General features: G+C 42.9%; 2 protein-coding genes across 2 annotated transcripts; both read right to left on the reverse strand.

Annotated features, from left to right (window-relative positions):
* Positions 1–2215: 2215 nt before the first annotated feature.
* Positions 2216–5832, reverse strand: LOC119240302 (olfactory receptor 7A10-like). The gene is made up of 2 exons (XM_054692922.1): positions 5804–5832; positions 2216–3167 (listed from the first exon to the last, which is right to left on the reverse strand). Exons 1-2 carry the CDS (start codon positions 5830–5832, stop codon positions 2216–2218), a joined length of 981 nt encoding a protein of 326 aa, XP_054548897.1.
* Positions 5833–11886: 6054 nt separating this feature from the next.
* Positions 11887–17219, reverse strand: LOC119240303 (olfactory receptor 7A10-like). Its single transcript, XM_054692923.1, has 2 exons — positions 17188–17219; positions 11887–12838 (listed from the first exon to the last, which is right to left on the reverse strand). The coding sequence occupies exons 1-2, from the start codon at positions 17217–17219 to the stop codon at positions 11887–11889; spliced, it is 984 nt and encodes a 327-aa protein (XP_054548898.1).
* Between the last annotated feature and the right edge of the window lie 566 nt (positions 17220–17785).

Genomic DNA, 17785 nt, shown 5'->3' on the forward strand with positions numbered 1-17785 from the left:
AGGAATTTCCTTACAGCTTTCCATAACAGATGCACAAGTTTACATTCCACCAATACTGTATATTGTTTCCTCTTCTGCCTGGGATCCTGTGAGCTCAGTGACCAGCACAGGAAAGGAAATCTCCACCCTCTACCAGCGTGAGTTTTCAAGCAGAGTTTTCTATCAGTTTTCAGTCAGATCCCAGATGGCTTCATAATGAATCCCAGAGCAGAGAAAGGACAGTGGGACAGAGAACACAAAACTTCTTTGCAACGTATCAAGCAGACTTGAAGCATTTGCAACCCAGGTCCCTCAGTGGACAGCAGTGCTGGTAGCTATGGTGTCATTGCCTGTGGTCACTGCCTGTGGCCACAGCTGTGCAATGGGCACACAGCCCATGTAGGTGCCTCATAAATATCAGGGCCACCTGATTCCATAGATTGTCCTCACCCTTCTCCAGGCAACAGGAGACTCAGTCTGTGGCAAGAAGTACCAGACAGTGGTGGGGTGGGAGGTGAGGACAACTGAAGGCCCATTGGACCTTGCTGTGAGAGAGAGGGAGGAGGTGGAGGTGACAGAGTTCACGTCTCAGCAAACTGAGACAATATTTAAGCCCCAGACTCCCCACCACCTTCACCTGAAGCCAAGGAAAACTAGAAGAGAAACAATCTCACCACAGCACCCCAACTACAAACCTGGAAATGAGGTGACATAATTACTTAGAATTCAAAGAACATCTGAGCACAAGAGCAAAAAAAAGTAGCAGAACAGAAGTTCTGGTTTGTTAATACAGGAGAGAGAAGCAGAGGAGTGTCAGTGACGTGGAGCAACAACAGTAAATACACCCGTGAGTTATGGGAAAATAACTCAAATGCAGAGAGGCATCTGCAGGACGTTTGAACGAAGATGAAAGAACCAGAGAGTCTTCACCAAAGAGCTGGACAAGATTAAGAGAACTCAAAAGACTGTCTGAATGTGAATGACCACAAGTATAGAAAGTGTGTTAAATAGAATTAAACGGGCCAATAAAATAACTTCAGAAATGGAGGATCTCAATATATACATGACCCAATTAGGAAAACAGAGAAAAATGAGACTCAGACACAGGAAAAATAAGGAAACACTACAAAAATGTCAGACTCCATAGACGTGGATAATCCGGAAGGTGAACAGAGAAGAGAGGAGTGACACTTCAAAAAACCACAGCTGAGAATTTTCCAAACCAAGAGTGAAATAAGCACAAATATCCAGGAAGTGCAGACAACACTCAACTTTCAAAGTGAAAATGACCTACACCACGACACCCCACTGTTAAATCAGAAAAAATCAGAAAAAAAGAGAAGATGTACAGGAGGCCTGAATGAAAGAGGATTTGCAAAGGCGTCCAAGTTAGGCTTTCCTCTGATTTTCCCCCAGTCACCCTCCTGGTAAGGAGAGGAAGGAAGTGCTCATAATCCTAAACACAAAGACTTCCCGCCAAGAATACTCTATTCTGCAAAATTATTCAATTATGAATGTTAATAAAAGCTTCCCCAGAGAAGCCAATGGAGTTGATCCCCATCAGGTCTGCCTGCCTCACCATAAAAACTGACAGTGTTCTTCTACAAGAAAAAAAAAAATGAAACAAACCCTGAGAAAATGACATGAACAGGAATATTATGGGTCAACAATAAAACATTGAAAGGAAGGAAGTAAAGGACAGCAGTAGGGACAGTGAATATTAGCCCTGGACACACATGGGTACTGTGATATCGCAAGATTCTTCTGCAGATAATCCATAAATTGCTTATTTTTTCCCAATAGAGTTGTGTATATTTTCCTCCATCTTTCTATTATTTTGTAAGTACCCAATTTCCTGTTTTAAACATTTCACTAAAGAAAAAGTCATGCAGATTCTTTTTTGAATACTTCCCAATATTCATACCAGTTAAAATAATTTAGGAAATAGGGCCTCCCTTGGTGGCACAGCAGTTGAGCTCTGGGTTGCGAGGCTGCCCGCAGCCTCTGCAGAGCCAGTTCGGTCCCCAGCCACTGGCGAGGGTCCCACCAAAACATAAATAAATAGTTTAGGAAATACAGAAAAAATATTTATAATATATAAAAAAACTGATGTTAAACTGTGTACATAAGACAAAGCACAGATTATCTCTGACTAACTGAGGACAAGATCATGTCTTAGTCCATGGACTGTGAGCCCTGCTGCTCCCGACCAGACAATCTGAGGAAGCGGCCCCCGTCACGTTGGGGTTGCTCTGCAGCTGAAGAGACTCCACAGGGCCTGCTTTATGTCCCTGTTTCTGAGACTGTAGATGAAGGGGTTCAGCATGGGGGTGACCACCGTGTACATCACTGAGGCGATTGCACTGTCCCTGGAGTCATGGTTAGCGGCAGAGCTGAGGTACACGCCGAGCCCCGTCCCGTAGAACAGGGAGACCACGGAGAGGTGAGACCCGCAGGTGGAGAAGGCTTTGTACCTGCCGCTCGCTGAGGAGATTTTCAAAACAGAGGACACAATCTTAGAGTAGGAGAAAAGGATGCCACTGAGAGGAATGACCCCCAGAATCCCCGATGCTAAATATATCACCAGCTCATTGAGGAAGGTGTCAGAACAGGCAAGCTGGATCACCTGGTCCAGGTCACAGAAGAAGTGAGGGATTTGCAGCTGTGAGCAAAAGGACAGTCGCAAAACCATTAAGCTGTGTAATAGAGAATCCAGAAGACTTAACACCCAAGATGCAAGAAGCAGGAGGCCACAGAACCTGGGGTTCATGAAGACCATGTAGTGCAGGGGATGGCAGATGGCCACAAACCGGTCGTAGGCCATGACTGTCAAGAGGAAGTTGTCCAGTCCTGCAAAGAGGAAGAAGAGAAACACCTGGCTGTGGCAGCCCGCGTAGGTTATGGCTTTGTTCTGTGTCTGGATGTTCAGCAGCATCTTGGGGACGGTGGTGGAGGTGAAGCCGATGTCGGCAAAGGACAGGTTGGAGAGGAAGAAGTACATGGGGGTGTGCAGGCGGGGGTCCGTGACGATGGCCAGGATGATGAGGAGATTCCCAGTGACCGTGACCAAGTACATGGACAAGAATGCCCAGAAGAGGAGGGGCTGCAGCGAGGCCTCTTCTGAGAGCCCCAGGAGGGTGAACGCTGTGGGGTGGGTTTGGTTTCCTGGCGCCAGGTCGCTGGTGAGCCTGGGGGATGGAGACAGAAGTGTTGTCAACTTAACCACAGCAGAGCAATCAAGCAATGAGTTTAAATGGGGTGATTTTATTTAAAACATTTTCACTTAATAAATTTCATGTTAGAGAGCTAGTGCCTGTTCCCTGAAATTTTCAGTGCTATTAATGACTCACCTTCCCTTGATGCTGAAAATAATTAGCCAGTCTTACATCTAATACAAACATTTTTCCAAGTCAAAATTTTCTTTGAAAATGTCGTGTGATTTTCTTTTAAATACATTTGATCAATTGCTTTTCCAAATATTTTTGGGATCATGGAGAAAAAGCAGTGAGTCTGACTCTGAATAATTCTACCACTAGGGCCTCCCTGGTGGCCTAGAGTTTCAGACTCTGTGCACCACCCTGGCAGCCTGAGTTTGATCTCCAACCAGGTTGCTGACCCACAAGGCACTAGAGACCACAGCTGTGTACTGAGTAGATCTGCCTGTCCTCCTCCCCACTCTGTGGTCTCAGTAAATAATATTTCATATGGTGATTATTATTGTTAAGTAAAATAATGCAGTTCAATGAAGAGATGGAATCTAGAGGAAACTTGTATAACCACTTCTGTTTCGGAGGCTTTGAACAAAAACATCTGAAGGCAGCGAGAAAGATCTATGAAGAACATATCATGTGGCCACCATATATCCATGAGACGATCATTCATTTGGGTTTGGGGAAATAGCCAGAAAAAGATGTCACTACAGGAACGTTCCGGGCATCGTTACAGAACACAGAAGTAGGGGTGTGACGGGAGGGGGACTCCAGATTGAGGGTGAGATTAAAGAGTTAGCAGGAGGCCCCGAAATCCTGCTCTTTTGTGAAGTTCCTGTGCATGACATTGTCCCTTTGCTGATCTTCTAGTGGGCAGAGTGTGTTACCTATGCTGTGCCTAAGTGTGACTATTATGCATTACATGTTTAAATTATCCATAATTTAATTCCTCCTTAAACTATAATTTATTTCTGTCACATTTTATTTAGATTCTGTATGTTTGATTGTAGAAGACAGCTTCAACTTGGGATCGATGTCTCCTTGTCTTCTCTTTACCTACAATAAGGGTTACTTCCCTTATTTCAGCCACACTCACACTTTCTGATCCACAATTAGGGCATATTGTCCTGTGCATCGAGGCAGAGCTGACAGTTAGAAATCACTGAGGACAAGGAAAAAAAAAAAAGTGTTGTACTTTTGAAAGAATCAGCTCTCTATAATTGTTGTAAAGTAAGTTGCTATTTCCTCTGCATTTTAAGAAACTGGTTACCTGAAAACAAAGAACCTTGGCTGTTGTATCCTTATTTATTCAGTTAAAATTTTTACTGAGGTAGTATTGGGGAACCCCCACCAGGTATTGCAACCATAGGCACCCACACCACCTCACCTGTGTTCCACCACCCCAGAGCATTGTGCTTCCTTCTCTCTGTTCTTCCCTTCCCCCAGCCTCCTCCCTTGGTGTTTCCATTCTGTAGTCAGCCATCAAGGATTAGTTTTCAACAGCCTTAATCTTTTAATTTAGTTGTTTTATGTTCCACATATTAGTCACACCACTGGGTATTTATTGTTCTCGTGACTTATTTCAGTTAGCATTATGATACCAAGCTCCATCCATGTTGTCAAAATGGCATCAGTTTATCTTTTTGATTGCTGAGTAGTATTCCATTGTGTGTATATATTGCATCTTGATCTGCTCATGTGTTAGGATGTTTCAGCTATAATGTACAGTGCTGCAATAAACATGGGAGTGCAAGTTTTCTTTCCAATTAGGTTTTTGAATTTTGTGGACAGATCCCTAGGAGTGGAATTACTGGGTCAAATAGCAAATCCATGTTTATTGATTTGAGATGCATCCTCACTGCTCTCTGCAATGGCTGGACCGGGCTGCACTCCCACCTGCAGTCCACTGCCCTGCATCCGAACAGCTCCTGTCAGGGTCAGTTCCTTTGCACCGCCTGCCTCTTGGCAGGCCTCAGTGCCCTCAGCTCTGACTGGAATGAGCTGACTTGGAGGTAAATATATACATGAATGATTACAAATAGTGTTTAGTATTAGAAGTGTCAGGGTCTTTATATACAAGTTTGGTGATGTGTCTGTGACCAGAAATCTGCCATAGGAAATTTAATTCTTGTGTTATCAACTAACTTATAATAGCTTGTTTTGTATATATCATTTCACTTAAAGGTGCAGTTTCCAAGAATCTAGCCGTGATATTAAGTGAGAAATTAATGTATTCTGTATACTTGACACCCCGTCCTAATGTTAGTTTAGTTGGGAATAGTAGAAAATAAATATGTATTTAATGAGCTATATAAAGAATATGGACTGAAAAATAATGACAAGTTCAGAAACACAAACAGGGAAATGCTAAAATACTTATGGAAAACACAGAAAAGGAAATTTCATGTCCTGAGACTCACATCATTAGGGGGTCAGGCCAGGGTTTACATGAATGAAGTAGAATAGAACAAGTAAAGCCCATAGGAAAATGTCTGAGTGCATTGTCTGAACACACCGTGGACATTGATTTACAGTTCTCTTCCATCAGTTGTGTGTACGTGTGTACGTGTGTGTGTCGTAGGTAAGCTACATCACAGAGAAAAAAACAGAGTTACTTTAGGCCACAGTAAGAAGAATCTGGCATCATCGCATACAGGAGAGAAGTATTTGAAAGGTCAGTTCTTGCTAACGAGGGAGAGACCATGTGAGTGAGGCCCCAACTGAAGGGCCAGGCTGGGTGGAGAACAGTTCCTTGGACACCAGGGCCCCCAGGCCGACGGACCCGCAGTCACTCCACTCACCTGTGGTGGGATTGACAGTGGATTCCTGATCTGAGTGTTTTCTACCTGTTCCCCCTTATGTGACCACACACTGTACATGATGCAGAGTGAGTGAGCTGGTCCCTCCTCTGTTTTTTTGTTTTTGTGGAATCACTTCATTTGCTTTCCTTGGGCTTTAGGTTTTGATCTCTCTTTGACACAGAAAAACTGGCCCTTGTTTTGCTCCTCGTCCAACAAGCAGTGGCCTCCCCAGACAATATTCCATAAAATCCTGCTTGTGCCCCAACAGTCTGTCCCTTTCCTCCGTGTTGTTTATTCCTGAGACCATCATATCCCACATGCGCTATTTCCTTGTGCTCAACCCTCTCTGTCATAATGTGACATCCACATGAGCAGGGACTGCAGCTAGTTTGCTCACTTTTGTGATTTCATCGTATAGAAACTATGCCAAGAAATTGTAATCCATACAATAAATGGAATAATGGGAAAAATAAATCCTGGTTATGTACACCGGGGTCAACATGAATGCATTAAGCACAATGGAGCAGAATCTAAGACTTTGGAAGAATAGTTATAACAAGAACTTAATCACATCCACTGGTTCTCTAAAAAGTAAATTGGCAAAGACTTGAAAATGAAAATAGGAATCACACTCTTTCCAAAGCAGTGGAAACTGCAGATCCAAAGCTCTCATTTCTCCCTAGAGAAACAACAATGGATTCCATATGCTAGAGGAATAGATTGATATTGTCCTTTGAACACAGAAGAATGTGATCCAAGAGAGGGGAAGGTGGGGGATGTTTTTAGGAACAAATTGGCTGCCCATCGTCCCTTTGTCTCTCTTGTATGCAGAAGCTTTTCAGTGTGTGTAGCACCACGTGTGGCTTCCTGCTTTTTCATGTCACAAGGAAGTCATTGCCTATGCAAATACCAGAGAGCGCCTAAGTATGTGTTTTCCAGAGGAGACACCTGGATGGGCAGCAAGCACATGAGGGGGTGCTCAGGGTCACTCACCAGGGAAATGCAAATCGGAACCAGGAGCCTCACCTCACAGCTGCTGACAGAGCTCCAGGGAGATGACCAAAGGTCAGCACTGGGAGTGGGGTGCAGAGAACCCTGGGGTGCTGTCGGTGGCTAATACACCGCTCCAGCCACGGTGGATAAGCAAATTAAGGTGCCTCAAAATAGCAAACATAGACTCCCCCATGATCTGTTCATACATGTACAAAGGCATGAAAACATACGTCAAACAGCTCTCTGCACCCCCTTGCTTACTGATATGAGTAAATCAGTGGATGAATGAAAAAATAGTGTGCGTATAGATCTAAAATGCAGATGTGCTCTCTCAATATTTATGTTTACACTTAATGTCATAATAAATGTACATGGTTTGTGTAAAACATACAATGTGTAATACACAGAATAATGTGTTATTACTCACATTCTATATAATAAAATACCAAATAATATCCAGTCAAGAGAAAGCAGGACACCCTGCCTTTGCAACAACACGACACCTGAAAACATTCTGCTGCATGATGGAAGTGAAAGAACGAGAAATATGGGCTATCACTAATGTGTGTGGTCCTAAAATAGACTTAAATTGGTTATGCAGGCCAGGGTGGGGAATTTGGAAGAAGTTGTTTCAGGATTCAAACTTGAATGATGAATGCTGGATGAATAAGGTTCTGGAAATATACTGCATTGTGACAGTTCTTCCTTATTACCTTCAAATATTGAGAGTGATTTCTTAATGGTTTTGTGACAAAAATTAATATTAATTGTGTGTATTGATAGAGGTGTTAGCTAGCTCTACAGTGGTAATCATACTGCAATATATTAATATATCAAATAGTATGTTTTTCTACAGCTTACACACTGTTTCATGTCAATTAAATCTCAGTGAAAAAACAACAGATCAAACCACAGAGCTGAGGAGAGATAATAATGAGGAAAAACAGAAGTGACATGCACACAATGTGTACAATACGTTATTACTACTAAGAATGCAAGAAACTGCTGATGTTTAAAATGCATAATGGGACATGATAGGTTCGACTGAGGCCCACACAAAATTGAAAACTTTCAAACATTTTGTCCAACAATCTATGTGTATATGGGAGAATTGGGTCAAAGCACTTACTTTGAAAAACTTCAGTTCTATTTGAATATTTGAATCACAAACCAAAATAAAAATTCAGGGCCTAGGAAGTAAATAAACTGTCAGAATGAGCACAATTTTAACGGAAAGCAGCATAATACTAACAAGCAAAACTATGAAGATTTGCCAATATTGGAGGGGTGGGTTGTATAGTAAAACTCTTTACTCTCCCCCAACTGACATTCAAGAAAAAGGATGACTTCTGTGAGCACCTACTATGAGGGAACACTACACACTGTTCCTCTCCTCAGCCGTGCTGTGAGGTCAACTGCCTCCATTAATTTGGATCTCTCCAACACAGATGCCCTGCTCACCACCCCGTCCACTATGGTCACCCCCTTCACATTAAACACTTTATTTCCTGCTGCCTCAACTCCAGACCTTCTTGGCTCTGTCCTAACGTTGCTGGAACCGTGTTAAGCCTCCCAGTCCCCTTTCAGTCTCATCCACACTATTAGACACCAGAAAAGACTGAGGGCCATCATTAAAAAAAATAATAATATAAGAAGGCAGTTGAAGCTTGTGTAATCTTTTGTGAGTTATGTGTAAAGGCACCATGCAGTGGGTGTGCCTATTCCTTATGGCTTCTCTCATTCAGTAATTTTACATTTTATTTTATAATTCAAAATACTTCATTATTTACTTTGAAACATATCTTAATTTTAATACAAAGCTGTTTATTAAAGGAGACACTCCCATTAAATTCTTTCCACTTCCTTTGAGTTTATCTTTTAATTTTTTTAATTGAAGTAACCTTGCAAAACAACATTATATAAATTTCAGATATGCATCACTTTTATTCAACATAAGTATATGCGACATAAAGTTCACTACTAAATGTTTAACTTTATCTTTCATTATACCGCTGTCCTCTGACTTCTGATTTAACCACCTCCCTTTCCCCATCTCTCTGGTAGTCAATGATTGTTCTTATAAAGTCCAAAAGCATATTTCATTTTATTGACCAGATCTCTTTATTTTTCTCTTTGCTTTTTAGACTTTTCCTTAAAGATTTATTTATTTATGCATACAAGAACTGGGGTATAGGCCAGAGGTGTGGGGGGGTGAGAGGATTCACCAGACACAGAGTGGGGAGCAGAACAGGCAGACTGACTGAAATACACTGCTGAGGGGAGCAGAGAGAGAGACAGGAGAGGTCTGCTGCGCCATGTGGGGTGCTCCCTGGCTGGCCTGGAATTGAACTCGTGCTGCAGAGTCTGCGGACAGCTTCATAGTGTGGTGCTTAACCCCTTGTGCCACCAGAGAAGCCCCTATTTGTTTTCTTTGTCACATATTACTTTAATCATATGGTATTTGACTTCCTCTGCTTGCTTATTTCAGTAAGGATAATTGTTTTGTTATCCTTCTGTTATTGCAAATGCACAATCTTATCTTTATAATACCAAATAATATTCCATTATCTATATATACCACATCTTTTGTCCAGTTGTCCATCACCTGGATTGTTTCTGCCTCTTGACTGTAGTAAATACTACTGCAGTGACATGGGTGGCACACAAATCTAGGAATTAGTGTTTTTGTACGTATATTCCAGGTAAATACTCAGAAGTGAGACAGTTGGAACACAGGGAATTCATAGTCTTAAAAGTTTGAGGAATTTCCATACTGCTTCCATAACAGATGTTGTGTTATGTTTCCCTTTCACCAACATTACATAAGTGTTTCCTCTCCCGGCCCGGGGCCCTGTGAGCTCAGTCACCAGCAAAGGAAAGGAAATCTCCACGCTCTACCAGAGTGAGGAGATTAGAGTTTTCAGGGGAGCCCAGATGGCTTCATAATGGATCCAGAGCAGGGAAAGGATGATGGAGCAGTGAACACAGCACTTCTTTGCAACGGCTGAAGCAGACTTGCAGCATTTGCAACCCGGGTCCCTCAGTGGACAGCAGGGCTGGTGGCTGTGGTGGTCGTTGCCTGTGGTCAATGCCTGTGCCCACAGCTGTGCAATGGGCACACAGCCCATGTAGGTGCCCCCTTCATATCAAGGACAACTGAGTCCAGAGGTGGAACCCTGTGGACTAGACCCAGCTCCATCACTAGGAGACTCATTCCGTGGCAGGAACGACCAGAGGGAGTTGGGCGGGAGGTGAGGACAACTGATGACCAGTTGGACCTTGCTGTGAGAGAGAGGGGAGGAGGTGGAGGTGACAGAGTTCACGTCTCAACAAACGGAGACAACACTCTGCCCCAGACTCCCCACTGCCCACCTCACTCCAAGGTAAACTAGAAGAGAAACAAACTAACCCCCAGCAACCCAGCTGTACACCCGGAAATGAGGTGACATCAATACTCAGAAACCCAGGAACAGCTGTGCACAAAAAGGGAAAACAGTAGCAGAACAGAAGTTCTGGCTCATAAAGACAGGAGAGAGAAGCAGAGGAGTCTCAGCGACGTGGAGCAACAACATTACATACACCCGTGAGTTATGGGAGGTGACTCAGGGCAGACAGGCCGCTGCGAGACCTGAGAAAGAAGATAAAGAACCAGAGAGATGGACAAAGAGATGGACAATATCAAAGGAACACAAGAGTCTCTGAATGTGAACAAACACAAATATAAAAAAATGTTTTAAATAGAATTTAAGTGGCAAACAAAAAAAAATTCAGAAATAGAGGATCCAAATATAGAAATCACCCAATGAGGAAAACAGAAGAAATAAGGCCGACATAGGAAAAATAAGGATACGCTACAAAGAATGTCAGACTCAAATAGAAGTGGCTACGTAAGCATAGTGGATGATCCACAGGATGAATAAAGAAGGGAGAGGGACACTTTTTTATTTATTTTATTTTTTTTTAAATAATAAAAAAATCATACCTGAGAATTTTCTAAACGTAAAGAGTGAAATAACCGTACATATCCAGGAAGTATAGATAACACCCAAGCGAAAAGACTGACATCCCAATACCCCTCTGTTAAAGTATAAAAAATGAGAAAAAAGAATTCACAGCGGCCTGTAGAAAAGAGAATTCGCAGACATCCAACGGAGGCTTCCTCGGACGTTTCCCCAGTCACCCACCAGGACAGGAGAGGAAGGAAGTGCTCATGATCCTAAACACAAGGACTTCCCGCCAAGAACACTCCACCCTGCAGAATTATTCCATTATGAATGTGAATGAAAGATTCCCCAGAGAGAGAAGCCCATGGAGTTGATTGCTGCCAGGTCTGCCTGCCTGACAATAAACACTGACAGGAGTTCTTCTACAAGAAAGAAAAAATGAAACATAAAGCCCTGAGCAAAATGACATGAGCAGGAATATTATGGGTCAACAACAAAGCACTGAAAGGCAGGAAGGAAGTTACAGAAGTAGGGACAGCGGAGTATTAGCCCTGGACACTCATGGATGCTTTGACATGACACAGCTATTCTGCAGATAATCCGTAAATTGCTGTTTTTACAGGATACAGTTGTACATATTTCCCCTCCCTTTCTTTGTATTACTTTGTAAGTAACCACTTTCCTGTTTTAAACATTTTACTAAAGAAAAATTCATTCACACTATACTTTTCTGAATACTAAACCCAGTATTCAGAAAAGTTAAAAATAATTTAGGAAATACAGAAGATATTTGTAATATATAAAAAAATTATAATATATAATATATAAAAAACTAATGTCAAACTGTGTACATAAGACAAGCACAGATTATCTCTGACTGACTGAGGACAGGATCATGACTTAGTCCATGGACTGTGACCCTGCTGCTCCCGACCAGACAATCTGAGGAAGCGGCCCCCATCACGTTGGGGTTGCTCTGCAGCTGAAGAGCCTCCCCAGGGCCTGCTTTATGTCCTTGTTTCTGAGACTGTAGATGAAGGGGTTCAGCATGGGGGTGACCACTGTGTACATCACCGAGGCAACTGCACTGTCCCCGGATTCGTGGGTAGCATCAGAGCTGAAGTACACACCGAGCGCTGTCCCGTAGAACAGGGAGACCACGGAGAGGTGAGACCCGCAGGTAGAGAAGGCTTTGTACCTGCCGCTTGCTGAGGAGATTTTCAAAACAGAGGATACAATCTTAGAGTAAGAGTAAAGGATGCCACTCAGAGGAATGAGCACCACAACACCTGCTGCTAAATATATCACCAGCTCATTGAGGAAGGTGTCAGAACAGGCAAGCTGGATCATCTGGTCCAGGTCACAGAAGAAGTGAGGGATTTGCTGCTGTGAGCAAAAGGACAGTCGCAAAACCATTAAGCTGTGCAATAGAGCATGCAGAAGACTTAACACCCAGGATGCAAGAAGCAGGAGGCTGCAGAACTGGGGGTTCATGATGACCATGTAGTGCAGGGGATGGCAGATGGCCACAAACCGGTCATAGGCCATGGCTGTCAAGAGGAAGGTGTCCACTCCTGCAAAGAGTAAGAAGAAAAACATCTGGCTGAGACAGCCCGCGTAGGTTATGGCTTTGTTCTGTGTCTGGATGTTCAGCAGCATCTTGGGGACGGTGGTGGAGGTGAAGCAGATGTCGGCAAAGGACAGGTTGGCGAGGAAGAAGTACATGGGGGTGTGCAGGCGGGGGTCCGTGACAATGGCCAGGATGATGAGGAGATTCCCAGTGAATGTGACCAAATACGTGGACAAGAATGCCCCGAAGAGGAGGGGCTGCAGCGAGGCCTCTTCTGAGAGCCCCAGGAGGATGAACGCTGTGGGGTGGGTTTGGTTTCCTGGCGCCAGGTCACTGGTGAGCCTGGGGGATGGAGACAGAAGTGATGTCAACTTAACCACAGCAGAGCAATCATGGAATGAGTTTAAATGGGGTGATTTCATTTGAAATACATTAATGAATTTCATTTCTTAGAGCTAGAGCCCGTTACCCAAAATTTTCAAGGCTATTAAGTGACCTTCCCCTGATACTGAAAATAATTAACCATTGTTAACATTTTATGTAAACATATTTCTAAGTCAAAATTGTATCTGAAAATTTCCTAATATTTTATTTTAAATACATTTGATCAATTGCTTTTCCAAATATTGTTGGAATCATGGAAAAAAGCAGTGAGACCGACTTTGAAAAATTCTAGCCCTTGGGTGTCCCTGGTGGCCTAGGGGCTAAGTCTCACAGCTACCACTGGGACAGCCTGAGTATGATCCCTGGCCAGGGAGTGATCCACATGGCACAGCAGACCTCTCTTATCTTCCCACTGCTCCCCTCAGCAGTGTATTTCAGTGGATCTGCCTGTCCTGCCCCCATTCTGTCTCTGGTGAGTGCCCTCACCCACTGCAACTTTGGCCTGCACCCTAGTTCTTCTATGCATACATCATAAATAAGTATTTTATTTTTTAAAAAAAGAGAAAAATCCTATCCCCTAGCAAGTTTTCTGTGAAGTATGTGTGTGGTCTCAGAAAATAATATTTCATATGGTGCTTACTATTGTTAGGTAAAATTATGTAGTTGGATGAAGAGTTAGAATCAAGAGGAAGCTTGTATAATCACTTCCAATTAACAGACTTTGAACAAAATAATCTGAGGCAGCAGGATTTATCTATGAAGGAGACATCACGTGGCAACAATATATGCATGAGAAGTACATGATACAGTTTGCTTTGCAATATACTTCACTTAGAGTTGCAGTTTCCAAGAATCAATGCATGATATTTAAGTGTGAAATTAATGTATTCACTATACTCTGACACCCAACCCTGACTTAGTTTAGATGGGAATAGTAGAAAAATAAATACATATTGCATGAGCTAGATGAAGAATATGGTCTCACAAAAAATAATGACAAGTTGAGAAAGACAGGAACATGCTAATATAGTTGTGGAGAACACGCAAGAGGAATTTCCATATCCTGAAACTCACATCCATCAGGGGTCAGACCTGAGTTTACATGAATGAAGTACAAGAGAATAATTAAAGCATGTAGGAAAATGTCCGAGTGCATTGTCTGAATACACTGGACAATGACAGTTCTCTTCCATCAGTTGTGTGTGCGTGTGTACGTGTGTGTGTCGTTTCTGCATGTATGTGTAGGTAGGTAAGCCACATCGCAGAGTAAAAGGCAGGTGTGACTTTAGGCAACCTCAGAGTATCTGGCATCCAAGGCATACAGGAGAGAAGTGTTTAAAAGGTGAGTTCTCACTAATGAGGGGAAGACCTCATGTGAGTGAGGCCCCAACTGAAGAGCCAGGCCAGGTGGAGAACAGTTCCTTGGACACCAGGGCCCCCAGGCCAACTGACCCGCTGTCACGCCACTCGCCTGTGATGGGGTTGACAGTGGGATCCTGATCTGAGTGTTGTTTTCTACCTTTTCCCCCTTATGTGACCACATGCTATGACATGATGCAGAGTGAGTGAGATTGTCCCTTCTCTGGCTTTTGTTTCTGTGGAATTGATTCTTTTGTTTTCCTTGGGCTTTAGGTTTTGATCTCTCTTTGACACAGATAAACTGGTCCTTGTTTTGCTCCTTGTCCAACAAGCAGTGGCCTCCCCAGACAATATTCCATAAAATCCTGCTTGTGCCCCGACAGTCTGTCCCTTTCCTCCGTGTTGTTTATTCCTGAGACCATCATATCCCACATGCGCTATTCCTTGTGCTCAACCCTCTCTGTCATAACGTAACATCCACATGAGCAGGGACTGCAGCTAGTTTGCTCACTTTTGTGATTCCATCATATAGAAACTATGCCAAGGAATTGTAATCCATACAATAGATTGAGTAGAAGGAAAAATAAAGCCTGGATAAATACACCGGAATCAGCATGAATGCATTAAGCACAATGGAGGAAAAATCTAAGACTTTGTGAAGAAAAGATATAACAAGAACTTAATCACATCCACGTTGTTCTCTTAAATGTAAATTGAACAAAGCTTGGACATGAAAAATGGAAATGACACTTTTTCCAAAGCACTGAAAAATGCTGATCCAAACCTATCAATTTTCTCTAGATAAAAATGGATTGCAAAATGCTTGACAAATAGATTGATATTGTCACTTGAATATAGAAGAATGTGATCCAGGAGATGGAAGGTGGGGGCTTTTTTCAGGAACAAATTGGCTGCCCATCATCCCTTTGTCTCTCTTGTATGCAGAAGCTTTTCCGTTTATGTAACACCACGTGTGGCCTCCTGCTTTTTAATGTCACACAGGAAGTCATTGCCTATGCAAATGGCAGAGAGCACCCAAATATGTATTTTACAGAGGAGACACCTAGATGGTCAGCAAGCACCTGAGGATCACTCACCAGGGAAATGCAAATCTGAACCAGGGGCTGTCACCTCACAGCTGCTGACAGAGCTCCAGGGAGATGACCAGTGGGAGTGGGGCACAGAGAACTCTGGGGTGCTGTCAGTGGCTAATAGACCACTTCAGCCACCGTGGGTAAGAGAACAGAGACGCCTCAAAATAGCAAAGTTAGACTCCCCCGTGATGTGTTTATACATGTACAAAGGAAATGAACACAGGACATTGAAAAGCTATCCACTCCCCCTTGCTTATTGAGCCAAAATTTAGAAATAACCTGTGAGTCTCTTAGTGGGAGAATAAAGAAAATAATGTGTACATGTATAGATATAAAATATATATTCACAATACGTGTATACAATTGCTCTTAATTGTCCAAATGAATATACATGGATTATGTAAAACATATAATGTGTAATACACGCACAAGATACCATGTTGCTATAAAACACATTCTATATAATAAAATATCAAATAATATCCAGTTAAGAGAAGGAAGGACACCCTGCCCTTGTGACAACCCGAGCACCTAAGAACGTTGTGCCACGTGACACAAGTCAGAGAACTACAAACACTGGACATGACTTCTGTGTGTGGTCCTAGAACAGACTTAAATAGCTTCCATGGACCAGGTTGGGGAATTCAGAAGAGGCTGTTTCAGGACACAAACTTGAAACTGGTGAATGACTGAGATTGTGGAATCTACTGCATTGTACATAGTCAACGGTATTTTCATATGACATTCAAAGTTATCAGGAGATTATTTCTTAATAATTTTGTGACAAAAATAATTATTAATTGTGTGTATTGATGGAGGTGTCAGCTAGTGCTCCAGCGGTAATTGTATTTCAATATATAAATATATGAAATCAACATGTTTTTCTGCAACTTTAACATTGTTTCATGTCAATTAAATCAAATCACAAAAGTGAGGAGACAGTAATGAGGGAAAACAGATGTGACATGAACACAGTGCGTGTTAAATATTATTACCAGTAAGAATGCAAGATACAGCCCATGTTTCAGTACATAGTGGAACACAATAGATTAACAGAGGCCCACACAATTGGAAAACTTTTAAACATTTCATCCAAAAGCCTATGTATATGTGGGAGAATTAAGTGCAAAACACTTATTTTGAAAAACTCCAATTCTGTTTGAATATTTGAAATCAAGACCAGAATAAAAATGCAGGCCCTAAGTGAATAAATTGTAGGAATGAGCACAATTTATAATTGAAAAAGCAAAATTCTAACAAGGAAAACTATGCAGATTTGCCAGGAATAGAGTGGTTGCAAAGTTAAACTCTTTAGTCTCCCCCAACTGACACTGAAGAAGAAGTATTACTTCTGTGAGCACCTAATATAGTGGACACACTACACTGTTCCTCTCCTCAGCTGCTCTGTGAGGTCATCTGCCTCCATTAGTCTGGATATTTCTAATACAGATCACCTGCTCACACACCCCATCCTAAAACTGAGCCCCTCACTTCAGTGCCGACCCCATCGCATTTAATACTTTATTTTCCTGCTGCCTTAGCGTCAAACCTTCTTGTCTCTGTCCTAATATTGCTGGAAACCACATTAAGCCTCCGACTCCTCCTTCAGTCTCATCCTAACAGATTTTCCTTCCTGTCTCTTCACTGTCAGCACCATCTCCGTATTGTTGAGAGCAGTGGGCAGTTCTTAGTCACAAATTGAGTAAATTAGTTATAAATTGACAAGTCAGTCAAGCAAGAGAACAGGGGAACCTCTTGTCCCTGGGCCTGGTTTGATCCCTGTGACCTGAGGCAGAACTCAGTTTGCATTTTCCCTGGATCTGTCCCAAGTGCCTGCTGGGCTCTGAGACTCACCTGGGTGGGGGCTGCGAGGGGGGCTTCTCCATGTAGCCGTCGGAGTCCCTCCTGGACGCTTGAAGATGGATCTGGGCTGTGTCCCAGACAGGATCTCAGGAGGGCGCCACGGGCTGGTCCCTGGGCAGAGCTCGGGCTCCACAGACAGGAATCATGTCCTCTCCGGTCCCGGGTTGGACAGTCTGAGGGACCGAGGGAGACAGGGTATTTACCGCCCTCCACGCGGTCTCATTAGCCACACCTCACTCTCCTGCTCCAAGCTCTGAGCTCATGATTTCCCTGTGGACACTGGACTGGACAGAGGAAAGTTTCTTAATGATTCTCTGATCCCAGGAGAAAAATCAGATCTCAAGTGCATCCATTTTTGTTACTCCTTTATCATGAACTCCTGCACCTTCCAGAGCTGTAGCCACCCAGCGCCTTATTCTAACTCTGTGTTCAGGTTCTCCAAATGTCTGTGCTGAGGAGCCCATCTTGACTTGATACCCTAGATCATCAAGGCACAAGTGTGGTGGGGGCAAAGACCCCCCCAATATGTCCAGTAGTGCTATTCCTCTCTCAAAAAGCAGAGAAACGAGCCCTCTATATAAAACCTTCA

This window comes from Talpa occidentalis, unplaced genomic scaffold (genome assembly GCF_014898055.3).
Source record: "Talpa occidentalis isolate TD23 unplaced genomic scaffold, MPIMG_talOcc4v2.1 talOcc4.12, whole genome shotgun sequence".
NCBI lineage: Eukaryota > Metazoa > Chordata > Mammalia > Eulipotyphla > Talpidae > Talpa > Talpa occidentalis.